General features: G+C 34.6%; 1 protein-coding gene across 5 annotated transcripts in view; it reads right to left on the minus strand.

The window, feature by feature from the left end:
- Nucleotides 1–26,913, minus strand: part of LOC138712041 (EGFR adapter protein-like) — a 1,474,549-nt gene that overhangs the window by 389,459 nt on the left and 1,058,177 nt on the right. For 3 of the 5 annotated variants that reach the window (XR_011335594.1, XR_011335593.1, XM_069843431.1), the window contains exons 1-2: nt 23,503–23,740; nt 6,255–7,657 (exon numbers count right to left, since the gene is read on the minus strand). The exons of 1 other annotated variant lie outside the window; for it this stretch is intronic. Coding sequence is in view for 2 of the 4 variants with exons in the window: in XM_069843431.1 (XP_069699532.1) it covers nt 6,255–6,407 (153 nt within the window). In the remaining 2 variants the exon portion in view is untranslated. Of the gene's footprint in view, nt 1–6,254; nt 7,658–23,102; nt 23,481–23,502; nt 23,741–26,913 lie in introns of those variants that run through there. One more of the 5 variants, XM_069843433.1, reaches the window with a different exon arrangement.

A 26,913-nucleotide genomic window follows, 5' to 3' on the forward strand; every position in this document is an offset into this window, starting at 1 on the left:
GAAATTCATACGTTGAGTGAAAACAAAAGTAGAGACGAGCTCAACAGGAGCAAAGTGTATCCCAAGACGAATCAAACAAGCCCAAGACCACCGCTGTGGAGTACAAGAGACGGCAGAGAGAGAGAGAGAGAGCGAAAGAGAGCGGCGGAGCACTCGAGCTCCATGGACTCTGTGGCTGTAGAACGGCGAGATGTGTCATCGCAGCCGTTTACACTGGCTCAACCAGTGAATTCCGGCAGTATATGACACCAGACGAGACAATACGATCACCAGGTCCCAGTGGTGTCCACAGAGACTGGAAGCCAATATCGCCCAGAACTGCCCTCGCTGATAAACGTAGTTCTACGTCGATAGACTCTCCGGCTTATTTCACTAGTGAGCCTCTGCTTTGTTTTTTTTTTTCACTTTATTTCTTATAATTTTGAATTTAAAGTATGAGATTCTTCGTAGTTCTTGACTGATCGATCGTCCAGGATTTTAAATCAACTAGGTTTGAAAGTCTTTACTTTTGTATATATTTATGTTGATTTTTGTGTGATCTCGATTTGAATATCTAAATTTTTTCGTAATTTTCCTTTATCGTGAAAATTTTTAAATTATTAAGAGTACGGGTACCTACGTAGCCGAAATATTTTTTACACATTTTCTCAGTTATTTAAAGATTTTAAATTAATTCGAATTTGTAGTTTTCTCACATTTCCAAGCCCTTTTTTAATTTATTTAGCATTTAAACTATGAGGATTCATGATATTTCCCATAGACACTTAGACAATTCGAGGCTCAAAAAGAAAATATTTATCACAGTGTTCGACTAACATTGAAGAAAATTTCGGATAATATTTCCTTCACATTAAATTTCTATAATGTCTTCTTCCGGACATCTGGAAGAACTAAGCAAGAGACTAGTGAAATCCTCTGATTGAGGTTCTAACTGATATGTAATTATCAGGCAGTACATCACTTGACGATATGTGTCAGAGGAAGAACAATTGTTTGCATGCATCTGAAGTCTGACTAGTATAATATGTAGCTAGTCGGCGATGTAAGCAATGGAGGAAATAAACTGCCACCCTACTCTATTATCTCCTGGCCTAGTTGCCTCATAAGTGATACCTTCTTGGTATCATTTGTGAGTATCAGACCTGTCTTCGGACAGTTGACTAAACTACAACAGACTAGTGAAGCGCTTGTGTAAAGTGTGGCTTGTATGGAAGAAGTAACACGGACATTACGACGAAATGAAGAGAAACGACTAGAAGCATTTGAAATGTGTAGATATGGAGAAAAATGGAGCGTGTGAAATGAACAGACAAAATAAGAAGTGAAGCAGTGCTAGGAATAATAAGGCTGGAACTCATCACGAAGAGAAAAATAAATTGGCTGGGTCACTACCTAAGAAGAAACTGCCTACTGAAGGTTGCATTGCAAGGAATGGTGAAGAAAGAAAAGTTCGGGGCAGAAGATGGTATCAGATGATAGACAACATTAAGATACGTAGATCATATGTAGGCGGTTAATATGAAAGATTGAAGAATGCTGGGTCTGCTGTGAAAGATCTGCCCTTGGGCAGAACACTGTGAATGAATGCCTTCTTCAAGGTTTTAATAGGGTTTAAAGTAATTTGGCAGTGAAGAAATAAGAAACAATTAATATTTACTAAATTGTTAGGAGAGTTGCACAGGAATATTGCAATTCCACCACAAATTACAAATCGGGATTCCAAAACCTCTTGCCCGGTAAGGAAAACAGACTCTCTTGCAGTTTGCTAACGGTGTGAATGTGTTGATACAATTCATAACAAGCAACAACCTGGCTTCCTGAGAATTAGCAATCACTGCTTTAATTTGAATGCAAATTTCCAATGCGTGGATGGAATGAACAAACTTCCACCAATTAATAGGTTACTTCGGGTATCGCTGATGGATAATGACTTCATATTCGTGCGGTCATGAGAGCGATTCTCACGCCAAGCTTTTTTAATTTGCTACAAAAGTATACTTTTCCACAATCGCGAAGAGACTTTGTTTCAGTATTGAACTCTGACCTTCCCCCCCGGAGAGGATTTATACTTAACTTACCGGGAGAGGGGAGTGGAAGCGACAGCAAAAGAAGCAATAATTCTGATCTTAAGGTACCATTTGGGTGCACGCGACAGAGACAGGCGACAGAGAATCTCTCGCTAAATTGATATTGCGACTCAGACAAGCGACAGGCGAAAGCGACACAACAACTCTCTCAGTATTCTAAAAGAGTCTCATTTCTGACACTCTCTAGGCTTATGTAGGTCTGTTATTTTGTTGTGAAATATTTAGTCTTTCATTATATCTATTGCCTACTTTTATCTATCCTAGATTAAATTATCCTAAGTTTACTCGTCTAAATTTATAACATTGACAGTTTATGAATGTATGCGCATGTTCTTGCATTATTTTAAGCTTTGTGAAAGTCCATTTGCCAGATTTCCTTAACATTTCCCGCTGGAACGCTAGTCTTTCTTTGTCCAATTTCGGGCACTCAAAAAGGAGATGGTCGACGGTCTGTTCCTCTGCTCCACACGCACACGAAGGGTTGCCCCTCAGCTTGAATCTGTATAAGTAAGCACCGGTTTTTCCATGTCCAGTTAGAAAAGTTGTGACCTTTCCATTAAGTGGAATGTTAACGCGTAACCTCTCTTCTACATTGGGGAAAAACGATGTATGTATGTATATATATATATATATATATATATATATATATATATTGGTGAATACAAACTATTCTTCTGCGTAAAATTGTTCCATAAACCCGGCGTTAAGTAGGCCTATTCTTTTTACATAAACCACATAAATTTAGTAGGCCTACAAGTAGTAATTACTCACCTATTAAATGAGACAATATGCGTCTTACAGTAGTTTTTCTAATGTTATCTGAGAGCACTAATAGGCTTTATGAATACCCCATCTCAGTGGTCGTTCGTGCCTACTTTTACGGTATTACAAGTTTTCTAACAATTTAAATTAAATCTCATTTCTGAAAAATTAAAATAATACTACAGTTCTTTAAAGTAAATAATTACCTTAAAATGAGCCTAATGATGATGATGATGATAATGATGATGATGATCAATTATCAAGAAAGAACCTTACGTTACTATTCTGTCTTTCAATATTCTGCTTCAAATCTGAGCTAAGCTGCTGCCTAATTTCCATTCTTCCAAGGACTGGTAAGTCTAGGCAAGCATTCTTATGAGTAGAGAGACGAGAATTTCATGCACTGTAAAATCCCAAATCATGCATGTATTCATGCACTATCGAACTATGGAACATGCGCGATCAAGCAAAAAATACATTAAAACATGCACTTTCATTTTTGTTCCAAGTTTCTTATTTCACTTCACTAACAGAATTTCTAAATTGGTTTTTGTGAGGTTCCTGCTCTTGTTAGTCATATGTTTTTGTAGGCAAAAATAACTCCTCTACATCGCAAGAAATTATGGGTGCAAACTTGAATGAATCGTTACTTAGTTTTTTTTTCTATTCCTTTTTCAATCCTGATTCCTGAAGGTAAAATAAGGGTTATAAAAAGGAATCTGAAAGTAATGAAATGGATAAGTACTAAGTTTGAGCTATGTCCTATGTTTCTATAAAAACATGCATTTGCATGGAATTCTCGTCTCTACTTATGAGCAATAGATTCCTCATGCTTCATAATTTTCAAATCGTTTAAATCTGACACACCAGTGCATATCCAGCTCGTATCTTTATCATTATGTTAGTGAAGAGTACGCACGGGAAACAAAATAACTTATTTGTAGATTCACAATCGAAAATCCAGCTGTTTCTTTCATATATTTTTACATTAAAGGCTCTCAAAAAGTCTTACCTCGGCTTGTTTGTGCTTGTTTTAAATCGAATTGTGGTAACGGCCTTCCAAGCTTCTTTATTTTACACTTATCTTTCAAGATTAAAACTGAAAAATTTGTTTGTAAAATATATTGAACACTACTCATTTTCTTTGGAAATGAACACTGGTCACACTCACAGATGAATATTAAGACTAAACACCAAGAACAATTCTTGCGTTTCCGCCATAGCGTGTCAGCTGCCTCACTTTACGTCACTGGACAGCTGCGCTCAACGCAGTGCGCAGTGCGCTGATCTATGTACCAGCGCATGTACACGTTTCCCCTGCAGCATTCCCACCCCTTACCTTTCGTCCCGTACGTAATCCAGAAGCTGACTCGGCGAGGTTCAGAGGAGAAATAGAACTTCGTAAGCATCTATTCGATCTCTGCGATTCATAGCTTTTCATACGACAAAAATATATCAGAGCCGCAAGTAAACTTATTAAAGATGAGCGAGAAACAAAGAATGATAGTGTAAATTATAAATAAATTCATTTAAACAATTAAATTGTTTTTTCTAGGGTTCTCTGAACAATTGAACGCATAGGACACACCGCCATTGATCCATCTGTTTTCTTGAAAGCTCCGAGATAATTTTTTTTAATGTATTTCACGCAATTTACGAAACGCGTCACCCTGATTACGATCGATTACAACCAATCATATTTAGTTTCTCATCGTTTTTCATATTTCATTTTTCTTCCATCCGTTTAAGAGCACTAGATGAAGGTAACATAGATGGAATTATAAGTTAACAGATTTCACTTTCACATAAAGGGAATTTCTAAACAATTATCAAGAAAAGTAACAATGTCTCTTGTTTTGCAATCGCACACTGAAATACTTATATTTACAGTCTATAATTATTTTAGTAAACAAATTTATTATATAAGCTAAATAAAATTACTGGTAAAAATTAATTAGCTTCTTAACTGTAAAAAATAAGACTGAAAATTCAAACGATTTAAATTTCAATTTCAAACAATCAAGATCGGCTTGCAGATCACCAACCCCAAAATCTACATAACAGAATTTATTTTAGTCATTGAAAAATTATATTAAAATGAAATGTATTATTGTATAAATTATATATTTTTAGTTTTAAAAAAGTCTGAAATCTTTACTAGGGGGACATTCTGGAATCCGCGGGTAATTCCCGCTGACCTACCTTCTCAATTCATCATTACTTTAGGTAGACTTCGACAAGAATATGGAAACCTTTAATACAGGCCTATAACAATTAATTCCTTCCCTCCTTCTTTGATGAGACTGAAGAGAAATGTCACTCAAATGTAAACAGCAGTAAATGTAATACATTACTTATGTCAATATCTAATGCACAAAAAAGTTCTATTTACTATACATGTTATTCACTCAACTAATTTCTAAGGAATGTTTATTAGAAAAAGAATAACTTAATAGGTGGAAATTATGCGAGATTCTGTCCTACATCTCATAATTGTTTAGATATGCAGGCACAAATAGTCACAGAATTCTATATTACCATGGCTTGACGTACAGTAGCCTACTTGGGCGTAAATCGGAATTTAATTCACTAGCTGTTATTCCCAGAATTCTATTCACCAATGATAGGCCTAATTGCAATGATGTGACAGTGTGAAGAAGAGGAAGAACTCAGCGGAGATATATTTAGTATATTCACATTAACTTTTAAATAGTGAAAAACATCATCTAGGAGTGGATATTTTTCACCCAACATTGCCTATTGAGTCAGCACTCCTCTCCACGGGGTTCAATACTTTCGAAAAAAACGTAGTTGTAGATACCATCATATTTTAGATATCAAGGTGAAAAATACGCTACTAACTATGGCGATCATAACGCGCTATTTAGACTACAATTTTCAATATCTGAAATTGCACATTCAGGCATAACTCAGAAAATTGAAGACAATGGATCATTCTTTAATCACTCCATTTCAGTGACAAATGAGATGACAGTATGCAGACTGTATATCCTAGGTAAAACCAAACAGCAATAATTACAATGCCGCATGTGAATATGTGATTTAGAATCAACCTGTATATTATAATCAACATATTGCTGCAAAATTCGATAAGAGGAATTGTAGAATGTGTTACACAAAACAATGAGCTGAAATTGTCAAAAGAAGCACTGTCTTAAATCTCCCCGTTTTTTAGATATCGAGGTGTAAAATTCACGCCTAATTGGGAAGTATGTTTACGCCTTCATATCTCAAAAACGGCGAGACTTTTAATATTGCTCCTTTACATATTTTGAAATTAGCTTTGAGTAGAACATGCTACAGATGCTTGTTTGTTAAATTGTGTCGTTATATGAATAAGATATTCTCAAACAAGGCCGTTTATATAACAAATGAAAACTGTACCTTGAGCTGCTGTGTGTGTCCGCACTGACAGCAGCAGTACGAGAGGGATTCTGGCACGAAACTCAGCGAATCCCTGCTGCTCCCACAGTCGTCGACCAACTTGCGGTAGTGAACTCGGAACATGGTCTTGTGGGCGCCGCCGAGCCGGCCCATGGCGCAGTACTCGCCACCTGCATGCACCCACTTCACATGGGAACCTTCCGTAAGGTCACTCCCGATAGTACTTCAACACTGGCTATATAGGTCACCATTTACACTTCGTTGAGAAACACCATCAAAATTTTCCACCATGATATTTAATTACGGTCACCATATACACTTTGTTGAAAAACACCATGAAAATCTTCCACCAGAATATTTAATTACGTCATAATATATTCTTCATCTCGTAACACATTATCACAGAACACGTATCGGTAATGAAGAAGATTACACCTTATAAAAATGCACCACCTGAAACGATTATCTGAGGCAAGATTCTATATACCACACTTCTGGTTTTACTTCTGTAAAGCTATGTAAGGTCACTAACATTCATTTAAACCACATAAAAATGAATCATCTTCGACATTTTCACTGTAAGATATGACCTTGAAAATCATTCTACTGGTCTTATCGAAACATCTTCATTGATTCCAGAAAACGAGTACGTAAACTAAGAGGCTATGCAAGATCACAGAGATTCACTTCCACTCATAAAAATGCACATTTTCGACGTATCTGTAATAGGACCTGTAAGGAGAGTATGAAGAGAGATATTAATTTCCACTTAAAATCGCAATACGTGAAGGATTTCTATTTCAGACTCTAACAAATAGCTTTAAAATGAATGCTTTTGATCTTGTAGTAACACACTAAGACCTTACAGAAATATTCACTAACTTTCCATGAAGTGTGTCAGCTCCGAAGGTTTTGTAAGGTCACTGATTTATTCAGTACGAACTATCACTCATACCTACTTTTAATGGATACATTTCTTTCAATAGAAGAAAAACCACTGCAGTCGTTAGAGAAAAGTTTATAAAGTCACTAAGATAAAGTGTGATTTGATAGAAAAGCACCAATGTTCAATATTTTGAAGCAATGGATAACCAAATTATAAGATAAGTATTGCAGTATATTTTGTAAAGTCATTTCTACATGAAACAGTATTCTTTAGGCGACTTATTTTCCCACACTTCTGCACTACCATATTCCGGAAAATGTCATATTCCAAGACTGCTGAATTGTTGTGTCATTTGGTATCTGTGAAATGATGCAGACGACGGTTTGGGGTTAGCTTAAACTTTAAGCAATTCTCTTCTCTTTATGTCGATATATTTTTGAGGCATTAAACTCCCAGTCCAGTTGAAGCAACATCAAGTTATCCGAACAACAGCGCATCTTACAGACTTTGCAGTCACCTAAAATAAAATAATCTTGATTAGTGAGAAACTCTCAAGAGATAATGAAGGGAAAGTTGCAATTCTAAAATCCATTACATTTATCACTTTGTTTCATTAAATAGACTATATACCGCACAATATTGCATTCACTACCATTACTTTTATCTGCTTTCTTAAGTTATTTTCTTTGGAATCCATAGTCTAAGATGCCATTTGACATATCTTGCTTTAAATTACGGTTTATTTAACGACGCTCGCAACTGCCGAGGTTATATCAAGGTCGCCGGTGTGCCGGAATTTTGTCCCACAGAAGTTGTTTTACATGTCAGTAAATCCACTGACATGAGCCTGTCCAATGTAAACACACTTAAATGCCATCGACCTGGGCCGGGATCGAACTCAAGCACAGAATGCCGACGACATGCCTTGCTTCGGGCAGACTATTTAATACAACAGCACGAATAATTCTCCATGTTCTTACCAATATTGATACACCTATCTGTTTTGGATAATTTCGTTGCAATCAAGAAACAATTTTTCTACGCACTTCTAACATTTTAGCAAGGAGTCCAGTCGCTGTTATAGCTATAGGGACGACTTCCACAGAATGAATTTTAAATACTCGTAATCTATGTATATCTCTGTATTGAAATGAGAAGGGAATTCACTTTACAGCTTTTCAGCTTATTCTTTTTCGAGGTTTCGATGTGACGGGTAAGTTTTATCGACGATGAAAATATTATTTTTCGTAGGTTGTATGTCTGGCTTAATTGCTAAAATAATTTTGCATCTATACAGGGTGAACCTTAAGTAATATCATTAATTTCAGGTGATTACTCTTTAAGATATTTCGAACAAAAAAGCTTTTTTTATCGTTTTTGATTCCATTAAGAGTTAAAAGTTGTTTTATATGAAATATTTCATAGTGTGTTTTGGAAAGCCATTGATTTAATTTTCAATATGTTCAGTCAGTTTAAGACAGCAGTATATTATAATAATAAATTAGTGAAAGAATTTTAGTTTTGTCCTTTTTAAATGTTCAGAAATTAATCCGAACAAATGTAACATTTTAAATTACTTTTCAGAGAGAAAAGTTACATTTGTTACGATCAAATTTCTGCTCATTTAAAAGTCAAAACTAAGATTCTTTCAGTCATTTATTATCATAATCCACTACTCTCTTAAATTGACTGAGCATATTGGGAACTAAATCAATGGCTTTCCCAAAACGATCTATGAAATGTTCCATATAAAACAATCTTTATTTCGAAAAGGAAGCAAAAACGAGCAAAATTGTATGAAACTTTTTTGTTTGAAATATCTCAAAGAATAACCCTGAAATCAATAACATCACTAAATATTCACCCTGTATATCGGCCTATTATAATGTAGTCCGCAATACTGTAGTTTTTATTGTGAGTCCGGCTTTATAACTTACCGCTATAAAGCTCATTTTCATATTAATTCAAAAGGCCGCGTTTGATCCGCAATGTCTGTTAACATTATTATTAATATTGCTATTATCAGTGAAAAAACAATAATGAGTCACCGAAGTCCATTCTGGTCTACCTTAATGTAGCATGTAATACTGTTAGCTGTTATGATTCTGGTTTTATACTAGTAATAGGTTCAACTTTTTTCCTTAATTCAAAAGCCTCAGATTCGTCCGCATTTTATTATTATTATTATTATTATTATTATTATTATTATATACTAAGAAAATTCATATTATCTTTGTGTTCATTCAAATTTCTAGTCATTAAGTCCGGGTATAATAAAATTATGAGAGGAAATGCAAATACTTTAATTGTCGAAACCTATATGCTAGACACCATGGCCTCGATTAATATCTGTTCTTTTGTAAGGTCCTCAAAAGTGATATATTGTGACTACTTCTCAAACAATATTACCTTACGTATTCCGACGAAAGGTATGAGAGCTCACAAACTTTTCCATAACAGAAATTCAAAATTTCTTTCACCACTTTCCAGATGCATTAAAAATGTCAACATGCACGGCTGCGAATACGATCCTTTCAATGTACAGACTTAGTTTGCTCTTGGCAATGACTTTTCATTTACGTATTTTTTTAAAAGTTCATACTTAATTTTCATCGTATCATCTCTAGTATTCTCATAGTACATAATAATATATCAAGATTAGAAAAAAATGTCTTCGTTTAAGATGGTTTTATTTTTATAATTTATGCATCCATTAATTAACATTACAATTTTAATTAACTTATTTTAAATGTATTACTATTATTGTAAATTTTTAATTGTATTCAAATTTTAATTATGTATATTCTATATTACTATTTTAGCGGTACCACTTGTGCTGGGCCATTATTGCCCTATGACTATTGACCAGTACATTAATATTATAATAAATAAATAAATAAATAAATAAATAAATAAATAAATAAATAAATAAATAAATAAATAAATAAATAAATATTAATGAAACCATAATATGCGTAGTTAAACGTGACAGAAAGCGATCTCGGTATATAAAGACGGGAAAGAATAAATAAATTTAAATAAATACAACATAATTCCATAATATGTATGTATGTATGTATGTATGTATGTATGTATGTATGTATGTATGTATGTATGTGTGTATGTATGTATGTATGCATGCATTCATGTACTATACGTAAGGTAATGTATTTGAATATATTAAGTTCGTGTGTATTATTTGGCTGAACTATGTATTTACCAGAGCGCAAACAGAATTTCATTTCATTTCTGCCTTATAACGACATATCCCTTTCACTACAGGCAATATGTTAAAACATTACAAAATCTGGCACCTGATTGCAAGACCATATTAACATCTAGGCTATGTTCTTTTATTACGTTTTAAAGTGTATAATTAGTTGTGAGACACACCGCTTCTGGTAGCAGCAGCGCTCGTTGAAGGCTGTCAAATAAGTGGGTATCGCATAGTAGCAGCTACCGGCCTTTGATGTAAGACTCATTAACAGATGGCGTTACAGGGTAAAGCAGGGGCCACGTAAATATATTGCTTGCACATCCCCACAGAGACCGCAATCTGGACAGCGGTCTGTTGACACACATTGCAAAGCATTGTTGCTAATTGCTACCACAGGAAGATGCTTTGGAAGCCTCCGACAAAATCACAGTTCGTCAGAGAAAAGTGAATTAGAGTTCAAGCAACGTTAAGTGTATGTTACATGCTTTTCAAGTAACATACATACACGTTTCTTCATTCGAACACTATTTCTTTAATGTATATGTTTATTTGAGGGTTTGCTTGTTTCTTTGCTTTAATTAATAGATTTTCTAATATTAAACTTTAGAAATATTTTGAAATTCCTAAGTTTAGATGGAGCCACGTTGTTGTGCCAACCTCATATTATACGAATCCATTATCTGTAATGTTACGTCTAGAATATCCTGTATCGTCGTTGTTCCTGTAATAACTCCTATGTGCAAAATATAAAATTTTTCAGTAAGAAGAAAAAACAGTTTCGAAAGAAAGAAATATAATTACATATAGGAGATTTTATTATTTTGCTGTACCACTATTTACGTTATTTAATAGAGAAAAAAATCTGAAACTCGATAAATATGTCACATAGGAGTTATTGCAGGAACGACGACGATATAATACCTTAAAGTAGAAGTCAATAGGCGGTTTGGAAACTCTCGATATTCAGACTCGTCAATTGATGAAAGTGATATAATAATAATAATAATAATAATAATAATAATAATAATAATAATAATAATAATAATAATAATAATACATTTTATATTTTATATTACTGAAATATGGAGAATGAAAACAGAAAAAAAGTGACAGAAAATTCACATAATCTTGTTGATTACGTAAACGTGTCTTTATTTTAGTGTTTTATACTTTATTTGTATTTTTTATCATTACAAATATGATATTTTATCATCTGATATATTTTGTTTTATTTTTTGTTATGAAGTATACGATTGAGGTGTTGTTTCGAAAATAATTTGTTAATGACATTCGTTTTCATTTTCATTTGACTACCCTTTGTTACATGGACTCGTTCCAGTGTCACAATTTTCTTCACATCCGTTCATACGCAGAAAACTAAACAATCGACAGATAGCAGCATGCGTAAGATTTGGCATGGGTAGCACATATTGGAAACTTTTTAAATTTCATGTTATGCTAAACATGTTATGTAATATAACTATTTTATAAATTCTAATTTTCAGTTATTTTGAAAGCAGACTGTATGGTAAAAGCTTACCAACCGAACAACAGGTATTTCCCATATTCATTTTGCGTTTAATTTCCTCTTGAGTGTCATTTATATTTGTTACTGTTGCTCCAAGGTATTTTAATAATTCCACCTTTTCAAAGGATAGCAGAAATACTCTTACAAAATAAAAACTGAATAATAATAATAATAATAATAATAATAATAATAATAATAATAATAACGGTAGAAGTAGTAGTAGTAGCAGTAGCATTTCATTTTACGATACTTTCACCTCTAAAGATTATTAAGCGTCGAAATTGAACATAAGCGATAGATAGCCGAAAAAAAAAATTGCATGGAGTTCTCTGTCGAAGAAACGGCTGTTTTATGTACCTAAATGTCCAGGGACATCATTTTATTTTTACTTCAACTTTTATTGTACCTGAGTTTTTCAATGTACTTCACTCCCACCCCTTCTACTAACGAAGTTCCAACAGAACCAAGGCCGCAGTACTGAGTTAGTGATTATAGTAAGTTTCAGAAATATGTTTGCGTTTTCCAGTGACGAAAACTTCCAATATTGAATTATATTTTCGCACAGGTACTGTCGTCCATTTGCCTACGTCGCATCCCGATTTCCCCCACCTGCTTCTGCTCGCTCCACTGTAAAGACTAGTGGCTGGGCTTTCTTAGCTCTTTTCTGAAAACATTAATTTCTGTTAGGAATTAATTGGACGTCTACGTAATATTATGCAACTGTTTAAAATAACTTAAATAAGAGGACCTCGTTAATTAATTCACTATCACGTGATTTCCCCCCCCCCTTTCTACGATCTTGCGACATAACCACTTGGACGGAAAGCAGATAGCATGTCTGAGTAATCTTATCTGTACGGGTCGGGCAGAAGTGAAGATTTAATTTACAGTACGTAAGGTACTCTTTTATAGAGTAGGTACAGAATTATTTCAACATGAGTTACTAAGTATGAAGGACGAAACTGGTAATTTGAATTAGATGCAATAGTCTATAGTGCGATAATAGGCACAAAAGAACTGAAGCCTGTATTGAAATGAACGGCCCCATTTCAAAAATGTGTTTAAATATCCATATTATGATTATTTTTCACTTTAACGTCATTCTCTATATCATACGCTAATGTGCTGTAGACAGTATAATATACACTGCATAATTAATACGTCCGAATGGATAGCTCAGTTCGTGAGTAAAAACACTTATTGTTAATACTGTACTGTATTTTGATTAAACAAAACCTAATGAAAATTATCACACTCAAAATCGCGATATTTCCTAGTTTACGTAAATGGATGAACTACTTTTCTTCCCTCCTGTACCTAGTGAAGTGATCTGTTTGTATTTGACGCCAGTATCATCGAACTCCAGTCGTGGAAGGAGGTAGCAAACGGTGTTTCCGGGTATCAATCATTAATCTAAAAGTATAATGAGGTTAATATTAAAAATGTTAGTAAAAATAAAATGATGTCCCTGTATAATATGAGACACACTGCTTAGATTCCGTCCATGGTAAATATTTTATCGCACACAGGGTGGACACCGCTGGCACAGGGTTAACACGGTATCAGATCACGGACCGAAACAGGTTGAATATCATAACGACTGGCGACTTAATTAAGGACGTATTATGAATTTTGGAAGTGATAAAATGTTACAAGGTCGTATATTTTAAACAGCACCAAATGAGACACGTCTAAAATATTCTGTACGGGTAAATAAAAGTTAAGGGGAGGGGATGGAGACTAGACCTTGTCTTGGAACTAGTTTCGTGCACTTGTACGTAGAAATGAAGAAGGTCACATACGAATTTCCTCTTCACCGTTACACTTGCAGAGTGGGCCGTCCTACTTGCGTACGTTGCATTGCACTTACAACTATAATTTGAGATGCGAGACACTCTACTTCACGTCACGAGAAGATTCATATCAGACTTCAGGAGACTGGACTTTCTAAGCAAACATGGGGCATAATGCGTTCACTTAACACGCAACGATCTAAAGACTAAACAGACTTAAAATGCTCCACATTTAGTCATAAAGTGCAAAGTTATTATTATTATTATTATTATTATTATTATTATTATTATTATTCGGCTAAGAGAGAAATTTTATATAATATTCTTATTAAATTTGATATTCCCAAGAAACTAGTTCGATTAATTAAAATGTGTCTCATTGATACGTAACGCAAAGTCCGTATAGGTCAATTTCTGTCTGATGTTTTTCCAATTCACTGCGGGCTAAAGCAAGAATATGCACTATTACTTTTATTTTTTTACTTTGTTCTAGAATATGTCGTCAGTAAAGTCCAGGATAACAGAGAGGGTTTGGAGTTGAACGGGTTTACATCAGCTGCTTGTTTATGCGGATGACGTGAATATGTTAGGAGAAAATCCACAAAGTATTAGGGAAAACACGGAAATTTGACTTGGAGCAAGTATAGAGATAGATATGGAAGTAAATCCCGAAAAGACAAAGCATATAATTATGACTCGTGACCAGGATATAGTACGAAATGGAAATATAAGAGTTGGAATTTTATCGTTTGAAAAGGTGGAAAAATTCGAATACCTTGGAGCACAGTAACAAATATAAATGACATTCGGGAGGAAATTAAACGTAGAATAAATATGGGAAATGCCTGTTATTATTCGGTTGAGAAGCTTTTGTCGTCCAGCCTGCTCTCAAAAACGCAGAAAGTTAGAATTTATAAAACAATTATATTACCGGCTGTTCTGTGTGGTTGAGAGGAACAGAGGCTAAGGCTATTCGAAAATAAGGTGCTTAGAAAAATATTTGGAACTAAAGAGGGATGACGTTACTGGAGACTGGAGAAAGTTACACAACGAAGAACTGCAGGCACTGTATTCTTCGCAGACATGTTTAGGAACATTAAAATAAATCCAGATGTTTGAGATGGGCAGGGCGTGTAGCACGTATGGGCGAATCCAGAAATGTATAGAAAGTGTTAGTTGGGAGGCCGGAGGCAAGAAGACCTTTTAGGGAGGCCGTTTCTGGGGGAGATGGGAGAAGAATAATAGTAAAATGGATTTGAGGGAGGTGGATTACGATGGTAGGGAGTGGATTAATCTTGTTCAGGACAGGGACCAATGGCGGGCGGCAATGAACCTCCGGGTTCTTTAAAAGTCAAAGTAAGCATTATTATTATTCGATGTAAGAGTAATGGAACGGAGAAAAATTCTCTCCGGCGCCGGGATTTGAACCCGGGTTTTCAGCTCTACGTGGTATCCGGTGTGGCTTAGTGGATAAAGCATCAGCACGTAGAGCTGAAAACCCGGGTTCAAATCCCGGCGCCGGAGAGAATTTTTCTCCGTTCCATTACTCTTAAATCGTATGATGACGCAGAATATCTGCATGGAAATATCATATGTACTTCGGTACATTAAAATAATATATAAACGAGTGCACTTCAGCACATGTGTGGACTTCGGTCCTACGTTCATATACATCTATGACGTAGTGCAGAGGGCGGCCACTAGAGGGAACGCAAGAGTTGGAGCTTAATCTGAGGTGATTCTGTCCGACGCCGGGATGGTATCCGGTGTGGCTTAGTGGATAAAGCATCAGCACGTAGAGCTGAAAACCCGGGTTCAAATCCCGGCGCCGAAGAGAATTTTTCTCCGTTCCATTACTCTTACATCGTATGATGACGCAGAATACCTGCATGGAAATATCATATGTACTTCGGTACATTAAAATAATATATTATTATTATTATTATTATTATTATTATTATTATTATTATTATTATTATGTCTATATGAAATTACTTACTAATTGCAGTGGGAAAGAACCGCCATAATTTAGGTCGATGTTCATACAAACGGAAACTAGGAATTACAGTAGTTAACTTTTTCACTGTTTTCAAGTTGAACTTGTCATATAAAAGCTTAAGATTAAAGCTAAGAGGATTTTGAACTAAGATCCTTCAGGCAAGGGAAAGAAAGAAGATCCAAAAAAGCAATGGAGTAATGGTATCTGGAAGGAAGAAGCACAGTGATTGGCAGGAGAGGCTTGGAAAAAAAGAAACAGGGAACGGTGCCAACTGTAGACAATTTGCAGTAGCAGTAGTACAGTATAGTAGTAGTATACTGTAGTTTGGATGGACTCAGAAGGGGGGAAATTTTAAGCCCTGGGAGAAACTTCACCCTCCCACGAAAACCCCCCTTGAATTCATCACGCTCAATGGTCCAGAAACACAAAAGACTCAACGTCTAGAACATCTTGACAAGACCAAGCTTTCGTTTGACAGGGAAGCCTGGAACGATACTGGTGAGTGTTATTAAAAAATAAAATAGGGCCAGTTAAATGAAGTTTAAAGAATAATAGCTGAATATACTACGGCAAAGAGATTATCATAAACATCATCATTATCCTTAATTAATTTTGACCTTTATTGGTCGCACCTGAATGTTGTCTACTAATCTTTTCAGTGGTCTGGCTAATTATTTTCCTTAAGCACGGTATTGTAGCAAAGTTTTCGAGTATCTGTTTTCTTGCATACAGTGTACATACTATTTCCAATTGTTTTTTTGTAATATTGATATAATTTCTAATTCATTTAAAATAACTAAATTCCTCTTGTGATCCATCAAAATACTGCGTATCTCGCAGTTTATTAAAAATAACATCTGTTGCAACCAATCTTTTTTCAGCTAGTTTCCTACTTTTTCCAAACTTCGCTACTATATTTTATAACTGGAATTGCAACTGTATTATATAGAGTACTTTTACCTCTCCAATTTTTTAACTTCATTTAACGTCCCTAATATGCATATAATAATGTTTAAGGAGATAGGCCTACTCTGGAGTTAAAAATAGATTTTTTGGCTTTTTATTTTTATTTTACATTGGACGACTTCGACATGTCGAGTTACGAAGTGATTCAACCGAATTCCAGTTACAAATGTGTTAAGAATGGTGTCTTTTTAATGCCTACTACTTCCATACACAGATTAAGTAGAAATTTCAAACTAAATTTCCCACAACTTTTTTAAAAAGAATTTTCACCCCTGATTGTTACAGTAAATATCACCCAGTTTTCTTAAAAATTGTATGTTTACTTGTCTTATACAGGGTGGTTCCGGAGGAAGCGAGACAGAACCAGGAAATGCTGAGATCAAGAATACAGAAGAAGAAAACATATGTGAAGAAATCAGATAGCTGCTTAAGTACCACAAATGCAATGAAGTTTAGTGACACGAGTAAAAATTCAAGTGATTTGGGAAGTGATTTATCCAGATTAGTGGGAAGGAAGGTCAGTGCTGCGAGGAGAAGTGAAAGTGTTTCTGTAAGTGCAGGAGCTGAAATGGTGAGAAGTGAAGTGAAGAAAAAGGATGAAGAGTTTTAACAGAAAATGGCGAAGTGGATGTTTCTGGTACAGAGACGGTTAAGGAAGAGACGACTAAGGACTTAGTAAATAAATTGAAATATGAATTAGAGGAGTGGAATAGGAAGTTAGATAAGACGAAAATAGGTAAGGAGTATGGTGGAGGAGGCTAGCTAGGATAGCGAAGTATAATATGTAGAAAATTAGTGAGATCTGAAAATGAAATGTACACAAGAAACGGATATAATAACGAACATATTGGGCAATGGTGCAGTATGGTTTAGTAACAAGTATTAGTAAAAACAATGTGTGTTCGATATAGTCTAAATGAACTGAAAATCTAGAGCGGAGTGATAAAAGTGTAAATTTTGAATTAGCGGAGTGTAATAGGAAGTTAAGTAAAACGATAGAGATAATGAAAATAGATGAGGAGTACAGCGGGTGAGGTTAGTTAGGATAGCAAAGTATAATATGTAGAAAATAAGTGAGATCTGAAAATGAAATGTACACAAGAAACAGACATAATAACGAACATATTGGGCGATGGTGTAGTATGTTTTAGTAACAAGTATTATTAGAAACAGTGTGTGTTCGAAATAAGTGTACTGAAAATCAAGAACAGAGTCGTAAAACTGTCAATTTTGAATGATCTAAATAGGATCGAAAGTTAAATTATAAGGGCGTCTACAAGAGATATAACTGTAATGAATGTAATTGTGGCACCGGATACAAATTGTGAGGTCCACATTACATAAATGTTGACATAAAATATATATCATATTATACAGCGTGATTCAAAACCTCTACGACAAACTCTGAGGGGTGATAGATCTAACAATAAGGAACCCTTTTTGTTACACAACCTATGTCTTTTGACGCGACGTTTCGAAATTACCGTTGAAAATGTTTTTGCGCGAGCGTACGTCAATGTATGCACCCCTGTTTGTTTGTTGAGATGTTTGTAAGAGACGAGAAGAGTTGTTGTTGTTTGTTTACGTTTAATGTTCAATACCTTTCCCTTTCAGTTCAGTGTAATCATCAATTGGGAATGGATGTCTACGCGGTCTTCCACCAATGCGCCGGGGACGAAGAGACCCATCGTCTCGAAGGCGCTGATAAAGTCCAGCAAACATTGTGTGGTGAGGGTGATTTCTGTTTTGAAACTGTTATTGGTACATGTCGAAAGCTCTTCTTCCGTTTCCGCGAGCCTCCCCAAAAAACATTACCATGTCGGCTAACTCGGAAAAAGAGTAGACATCCATTCTCAATTGATGCTTAGACTGAACTGAAAGGAAAAGGTATTGAACATTAAACGTAAACAAACAAACAACTCTTATCGTCTCTTACAAACATCTCAACAAACAAACAACCAAACAAACAAACAAACAAACAAAAAAACAGGGGTGCACACATTCGCATACATTGACATACGCCCGCGCAAAAACATTTTCAACGGTAACTTCGAAACGATGCGTCAAAAGACATAGGTTGTTTAACAAAAAGGGTTCCTTATTGTCAGACCTATCACCCCTCAGAGTTTGTCGCAGAGGTTTTGAATCACTCTGTATATGTTAATTACTTCTAGTATCAGATTTATGATTTTTTAAATTTAAAATTTAAATGAATTTAAAAGAGTCGAAATTAAAATTTAAATATCTATAATGCAACCTGGTATGCGAGAAAATTAATAGCTGGAATTGTTTACCTAACTGGATATGTTTATCCAAAGCATGTAAATTACTGTTTTTAGGCCCATTTTCTTAAAAAAAATTGGGGTCAGAATTATCCTCAAAAAAATCTTCGAAACTTTTCATCATAGAAAGACGAAACTCGGTACTGTTACTCCTCAATATACTCTACACATATCCTGAAAATATCATTAAAAGTGGCCCAATAGAAAAACGTCTTTAAGAACTCCATAATGCCCGCTTAATGTCATCAGATAAAGAGATAAAAAATATGGATATTCTGCAAGAATTCAAATTGCTGCTAGTAAGTTGTGACATTTGTAAATACAGAGTCAATTGGCAACAAAGACACCAAGTACCTCTACCTAGATAGGCTAGTCTCTCAATTAGCAAGGGGTGGACGACTTTTCAGGAGGGATATGCCCAAAACTTTAGCAGGAGACCGTAACAAAATACTAGGTATAATAATAATAACAATAATAATAATTATAATTATAATTATAATAATAATTATTATTATTACTCCTAATTTGCAGAGATTGATAGTAAGTGACCTTTCCGTATTCAAAAAATCTATGAACCGATCTTTCCATTATATATTTGGTGTTTCTCCTGCTCCCAGTTCCCAGCGTCATTTGTAACTTGACTATCTACTCGACTTCGTCCTTTCAATATGGTCACGCCATCGGGATCGATATAATCATAAATATTATGTAACATGTTTAAAAAACTGAAATAGTTTGGGAAATTAGCTCGCATGGTTACAGAACGAAAACCCAAGCAATTTATGGAAGAGAGGCCAGAAGGCAAGAAGCCCCGGGGACGACCACGAATTAACCAAGACGAGTGCGTGGAAGAACTGGGTCAGAAAGTAGGCAAGGGTCTCGTGGAATGAAAATGTATAGCAATATGGAAGTAGCTACTCAGAGATCTTTCCGAATACTGTGATGATATCACAGGGTTGGTAAAGCAGAATATGCTAAAGGAACATTCCTAATTTTTCTTTATAGGCCAGTTGATTATTATTATTATTATTATTATTATTATTATTATTATTATTATTATACAATCATCAATTTATTAATCATATCTTTAACACTTGTTCCGTTCAGATTTAAAGTGAAAATAATTTCGCAATTCAACTTGAAGCGACTCACATCAATTTTTGAATTCGCAGTTCAAAGCTGATTTGGCAATTATATAGCACCTAGTGTATCAATAATAGTCTGTCGTTGGATTTTCTTCTTCTGTATTTAATACTATTTAATAATTTAATTTGAAAATATACAGGACTTTTATTTCAAAACTTTCCAGTCGAAATGACTATTTACTTCAATTAAATTAAATTTAAACAAAAAAAGAAGCCAATTTAGATAATGATGGGAAGTTTATAATCAGTATTAATTGTATTTTAGATTTCGCCCCCTCACCCCTTATAAATTTCAAACTGCACACCTGTACTTAAATTTTAAAGAATATCTATTCAATTGTTTATAGGCTACATTTCATTCATTTGTTCTCATTGTTTTCTATCGTCATTGCCCGGCAACCTGGATTGTATATTGTTGACTAAAGTTGAAGAAAATAAAACAAAGACTTGTTGGTTACACGTTATTTCAGGTAGTAACACAAACTAATATTAATTAATATTATTATGTTATGATTGTATATTATAAACCTACTCTTTACAAATATAAAACAAGATGTAGGATAATAACTTAAAGGCTGAAGTTTGGATTTTCGTTATTTATGTATGGCAATGCTATATAGAGGAGTTCCAAAATATACTGTATTACCACACTCTATATACAGTCATGAAACTTTAGTTGTGAGGGTGCTAGGAACAATAGACTGTGTCGATACTATTTCGCATTGTCTGTAATGATGCGATAGTAGCGATCCTAGTGGTTAGCAACTATCTATGGATGCATATTTACTACGTATTGAGCTTTGTGACTGTATATACTAGAGGTGGTATTACTATTTAGCCAACAATGGAGCATATTTTGAACATTGATTTTAGTAAATTTAATTAACTGAATTAAGAAATTACCTAAAATAAACTCTTTTTTTCATCCTACAATCAACTGACAACAACAATAATCCAGGTAGCCAGGCGACGATATAAAACAAACGAAGTGAGGACAAAAGAATGAGAAGTATAAACTATCGAATACTCTTTCAAATTTAAGGCGTTGTGTTACTGATAATAGTTGAATTTTGACAAATTTTATCATGTTTTTATTTCCGCCCTAAAAATATATGGTTTCATGAGGACTTTTTCGTGAAAGTTTTATCTCAATATCTTAATAAAATTATACATATACTTTTATTATAATTTGGCAGAAGTTGTGTTAATTCACGAGTTATGTATAACCACAACTTTAAATATTTAATTATCTCCTAAAATAAATTTTGTACGTTTTCAACGACAAGTATTCAATTTATTTCTCAGTGGTTACAGATAGAGTGACGGAACTTGTCATACTTATTCACTAATATCTCTGTTGTGCAATGGAGCATTTGATTAGCTATATTTCGCATAATTTTATTGTTAGAGAATTAATTTTTATTAATGTTTGAACTTTAAACAAATTATATTATATTTTTTTCTTTTATAAATGAATACATTAGAGTAAATTAGGTGTTACTAATGCTTCACTGCACAATATGCAGTGTTAGCTTAAGAAAAAATTCGACTAAAAGTAATATTTTTAGAAATAGGAGTTTCACTAAGAAAATTGAAAAAAAAAAATAATAAAATAAAAAATAAAATAAATAAATAATTTTATTTAAGTATTTATGAGAAAATATTAAAATTTACAATGTATGTTTATGATATTGATATGCATATTCAGTACAAATTTCAACTCTCTAGCTAAAAAATTGTGGATTTTAAAAATTTCAGTAGCGTAGTATCGCCTTAGGTCTCATAATACAGACCTCATTTGAAATTTAAAAGAGGGGCTGGAGTGAAACTTAAAATGCAATTAACACTGATTTTAAACTTTCCCCTCAATATCTAAGTTGACGAGTTTTTTTTGTTTAAAGTGCATTTAATTGAAATAAACAGATATTTAGCCTGAATGTAAGCCCAGTACGGTATATTAATTTCAACTGAGTTCAGTGATTTCCTAACATTGTGTACTGCATGTCCAGAAACCTGGCTTAAAACATATGTCTATAGGCCTCTTCGACTACACTAATAGAAAAAATAAAATGATTTTGTATTACGGAAACTTGACTTCAATTGCCATGGAAATGCTTTCGTCATGTCCAACAAATCCAGCACTCTGTTCGTGTCCAAGACGAGTCTGCATTATTACATAATCTAATTGGAAGAGTTTATTATAATCCATGGGTAGGGGTTTGCAATGTATTTTTTAAAATAATATTATTCAGTTATGCTCTGACATGGACGCGAGACAGATGCATGCACAATACATGCGTAATAAAGACAATTAATATAAAAACTTTTACTCGTATACAGATGGATACATAACAATATTTACAGAATATTCTGATGTGCTTATATACAATATAATTGTTAATTGTGTCTAAAATCAGCTCTCTTATTCTCTCATAGTAGTATATTATTATTATTATTATTATTATTATTATTATTATTATTTATTGGCGGCCGGGTAGCTCAGTTGATAGAGGAGTTGGCTACGGACTGGAAGATCCGGGGTTCGATTCCGAGTGGTGACGGAATTTTTCTCGTTGCCAAACTTTCAGAACGGCCCCGAGGTTTACTCAGCCTCCTATAAATTGAGTACCGGGTCTTTCCCGGGGGTAAAAGGCGGTCGGAGCATGGGGCTCTACCTCCATGCCCCCCAAGTGCCTTCATGGCATGTATGTGACAGGGATACCTTTATTATTATTATTATTATTATTATTATTATTATTATTATTATTATTATTTCGAAAGACTAAAATGTGCAGCCCTGCTACTGGACTGTACCTAGCGATATGGCTAGTAACTTATCCTAGGGCACACAATATTACTCCAAGCTTAATAATGGTGGGGGGCTGAAACAAGTCTACAAAGGGCTAATTCTTGATGGACGATATTATTATTGTTATTGGTTCAAAGTTTCAATTACATAGATGCGTTTAACACTGAGTAGCATTGTAAGTATTCCCACAAACTATTTACTTAAAGTGTCGTTAAATACTTACTTCAGATTTCGTTAGTTCTCAAGTAAAATATTCGTTATGTCATGCTAGTTTTAACTAATAATACACAGTGCGTATTCATTTTTTATATTAACTCCACCTACTATCGACAGATGTCACTGGGGAACGAATAAACCTAACTATTCATTAATTTTATATTTAAACTATTGAAATAATGATGTATCCACAATAAACTTGCTTTCATTGCCGATAAAACAATCACATACGGGGTGAAACAGTAAGAGACGGCAAGAATTCATTTAACGCCAAACCAAAAAAACACTAAAAATATGAGAATTGACACTGCAAAACTCATTATGGGTGTTAAGTACGCTAATATCCGCTAAAACACTTTCACACGAATCCCTTAACACAAGCACAAGAACTTAACACGTTGACATACTTGTAAAAATCCATTTCCAACGAAGGGATCTTCATAATTCTTCTGTCATCACGGCAACACATCATAACATTGGCATGCTAACACTCGAATAAAACATTGTTTTCACTAACACCGGTTACTGGGCAACACTTGAGGACGAAAAACAGAAGAGCAGCGCCCACGTTATAACCAGTTGGTGGCACGTAGAGTGCACAGGCAGACTGTGGAGAGAGAATACAACACAGGTCGTGTAGATGGAATGCTCCCACTCCTGCTGGCTGTGACGTGGTATCGCAGACCAGTTTCTGATGGGGTCTCGGCAACAGCAGCTGCCGGGCCGCAGGATGTAGCTTTGCTGCATACAGACTTCTTCTTCTTTACCTCCTCCTCTTTCTTTTACCAAGACTTTCTCGCTCTTCGTCCAGGCATGATGGATCTGAAGAGAAAGCTTCTCTCGTAGGAATGTCGTCTATGAATGTTGCCTTTCTTCATCTTTCCTATATGACAATAACTTAAAAAAGAAGCTTGTGGTTCGTGGTAAGAGGATGGCTTACTTTGGTGATGTCAAGCTCGAATGCCACCGCAAACCACGCGGTGCATTCTAAAAAGAATCGGGACAGATATCGCAGTCCAGGCGCCCAAAGACGAGCAGCAGAGGTAAAGATGTACTACTACTAACATTGTTTGATATCTTTGCAGTATTTTGTAACATACAAAAGGCAACATATACACTTACAAAAATAATACAAGAATGCAATTTAACAATATCTGTATACATTCCTCTGATTGAGTATCTGTTTAATATGTACCTCTATTATCAGGCAGTACATCTCACTTGACGATATATGTCAGAGGAAGAACAATTGTTTGTATACATCTGAAGTCTGACTGGTATAATACGTAGCTAATGTTAAAAAAAAATGTTATGTTTTATTTAATGACGCTCGCAACTGCAGAGGTTATATCAGCGTCGTCGAATGTGCCGGAATTTTGTCCCGCAGGAGTTCTTTTACATGCCAGTAAATCTACTGACATGAGCCTGTCGCATTTAAGCACACTTAAATGACATCAACCTGGCCCGGGATCGAACCCGCAACCTTGGGCATAGAAGGCCAGCGCTATACCAACTCGCCAACCAGGTCGACACGTAGCTAATCGGTGATGTATGCAATGGAGGGGGAAAGGAACTGACCACCCTACCTCATTATATTCTGGCCTAGTTGCTCATAAGTGGTGCCTTCTTGGTATCACTTGTGAGGTTCAGACCTGTCTTCTGACAGTTGACTAAACAACAATATCTATACAGAAAACAAAGTCACCGATAATAAGCAAAATTTTCATAAATAACCAAATTATGGAACAGGTAAATCAGTTTAAATATTTAAGTAATATTGTTTCATATAAAACTGAATTTGATATTAATCATAAATTAAACAACTTCATAAAGGTTACTGATGTCATTAACAATGTGTTAATTAAAAACAAACTAACTAAAACCGGATAAGATTGTATAAGGTATAGGTTATTCCGACTTTACTACCTATATGGTTATGAGAACTGGAAAATCAAGGTTTCATGTAGACACTCTGTATAACTAAATCAACTGGACTGTAAATTCAAAATTAAAATACAGTTAATCTGAATATTAAATAGAATTATATAGCTGATATTGAAAATAAAGTAAAACCCACTTACAAATAGCTTTAGAGAACTCGAAGGTTCATTGGCCCGCCATCGATCCCTATCCTGAGCAAGATTAATCCAGTCTCTATCATCATATCCCACATCCCTCAAATTCATTTTAGTACTATCCTTCCATCTACGTCTCGGCCTCTACAAAGGCCTTTTCTCTCAGGCCTTCCAACTAACACTCTATATGCATTTATGGATCCACCCATACGTGATACATGCCCTGCCAATTTCAAATGTCTGGATTTAATGTTCCTAATTATGTTAGGTTGATAATACTAAGTTATGCGTGCAATTCTGCGCTGTGAAACTTTCTCCATTCTCCTGTAACTTCATCCCTCTTAGCCCAAACATTTTTCTAAAAACGTTATTCTCAAACACCCTAACCTCTGTTCCTCTCTCAAAGTGAGAGTCCAAGTTTCACAACCACACAGAACAATCAGTTTTATAAATTCTAAGTTTCAGTATTTTTGAAAGCAGACTGGATGACAAAAGCTTCTCAACCGAATAAAAGCAGACATAGGCCTATTTTTATTTTGGTTGAGCTTCCTCTCTAGTGTCATTTATATTTGTTACTGTTGCTCCAAGGTACATGAAACTCAACCAAAGAAAATTACATAATCAAACACTTTTGTCACGATCCAAAGCACAATTTGTTAACGCTACTACATGAAACTCACTCAAAGAAAATTACATAATCAAACACTTTTGTCACGATCCAAAGCACAATTTGTTAACGCTACTACATGAAACTCACTCAAAGAAAATTACATAATCAAACACTTTTGTCACGATCCAAAGCACAATTTGTTAACGCTACTAATTCCATAATTTGGGACATCTGGCCGACATCTACGGCTGACCACTGGGATTCAGAATACAAAGCAGAGGCTAAATTAAAAATAAAATACAATAACGGAAGAATATTTCGTATAATTTAAGCTATAATGTGTTTCTTGATACAGGAATTCTTACTATACAAACACTGAGGTAATTTCTGGATCTTGACCAGTTCCAGAAACATCGTATTCCAGAAAAATGCATTTATCTATAGCAATCCCACTTGATTTATCTAGATAAAATCAAAACTCGAGTGGGATTTAATTAACTATTACACGATTAGAAGAAAGTATATAAGGATTAGAAAAAAATAAGTACACTAATACAATAAAATATTGAGCGACTTATTAAAATACTAAACTGTCTTGCTAATATATTATTGTACCATTTCATCATTATAAACTATTCCACTAGATGTCAGTAATGTGTTATAATCGGCTGTTCTCTTGTTACCAGTTGTGCTAACTATACAATCTTCATTGAACTCTGTGGACGATTACTAGTCAGGAACACTTTGTTGTTTCATTTTCGCTTTTATTAAAACATTTGCATTCCACTTCCATTGCCAAATCTCTGATACGTGACAATCCATAATCTCACACAGCAGAAGCTATAGCAAAACCTAAATAAAATAAACAAGATAAATGATAATTAAGGATGATGAAATAAACATGAATCATTTTAAAAGGTATAATATTATCGAAAGTACAATGTTGGCAAACAAAGAAATAAATGCTAACGAGGTGATAAAAACAAATGCTAGGGAAGTGATAAAACAAATGCTAGGCAGATTGTAAAAATTGTAGGATAAACAGCCATGATTGGTTGAAATACACGTCGTTCCGTACCGTTTCTCTGGCCAAAAGTAGTATGACTTAGTAAAAGTGTAATAGTCATAAGGAA

This window comes from Periplaneta americana, chromosome 13 (genome assembly GCF_040183065.1).
Source record: "Periplaneta americana isolate PAMFEO1 chromosome 13, P.americana_PAMFEO1_priV1, whole genome shotgun sequence".
Classification (NCBI taxonomy): domain Eukaryota; kingdom Metazoa; phylum Arthropoda; class Insecta; order Blattodea; family Blattidae; genus Periplaneta; species Periplaneta americana.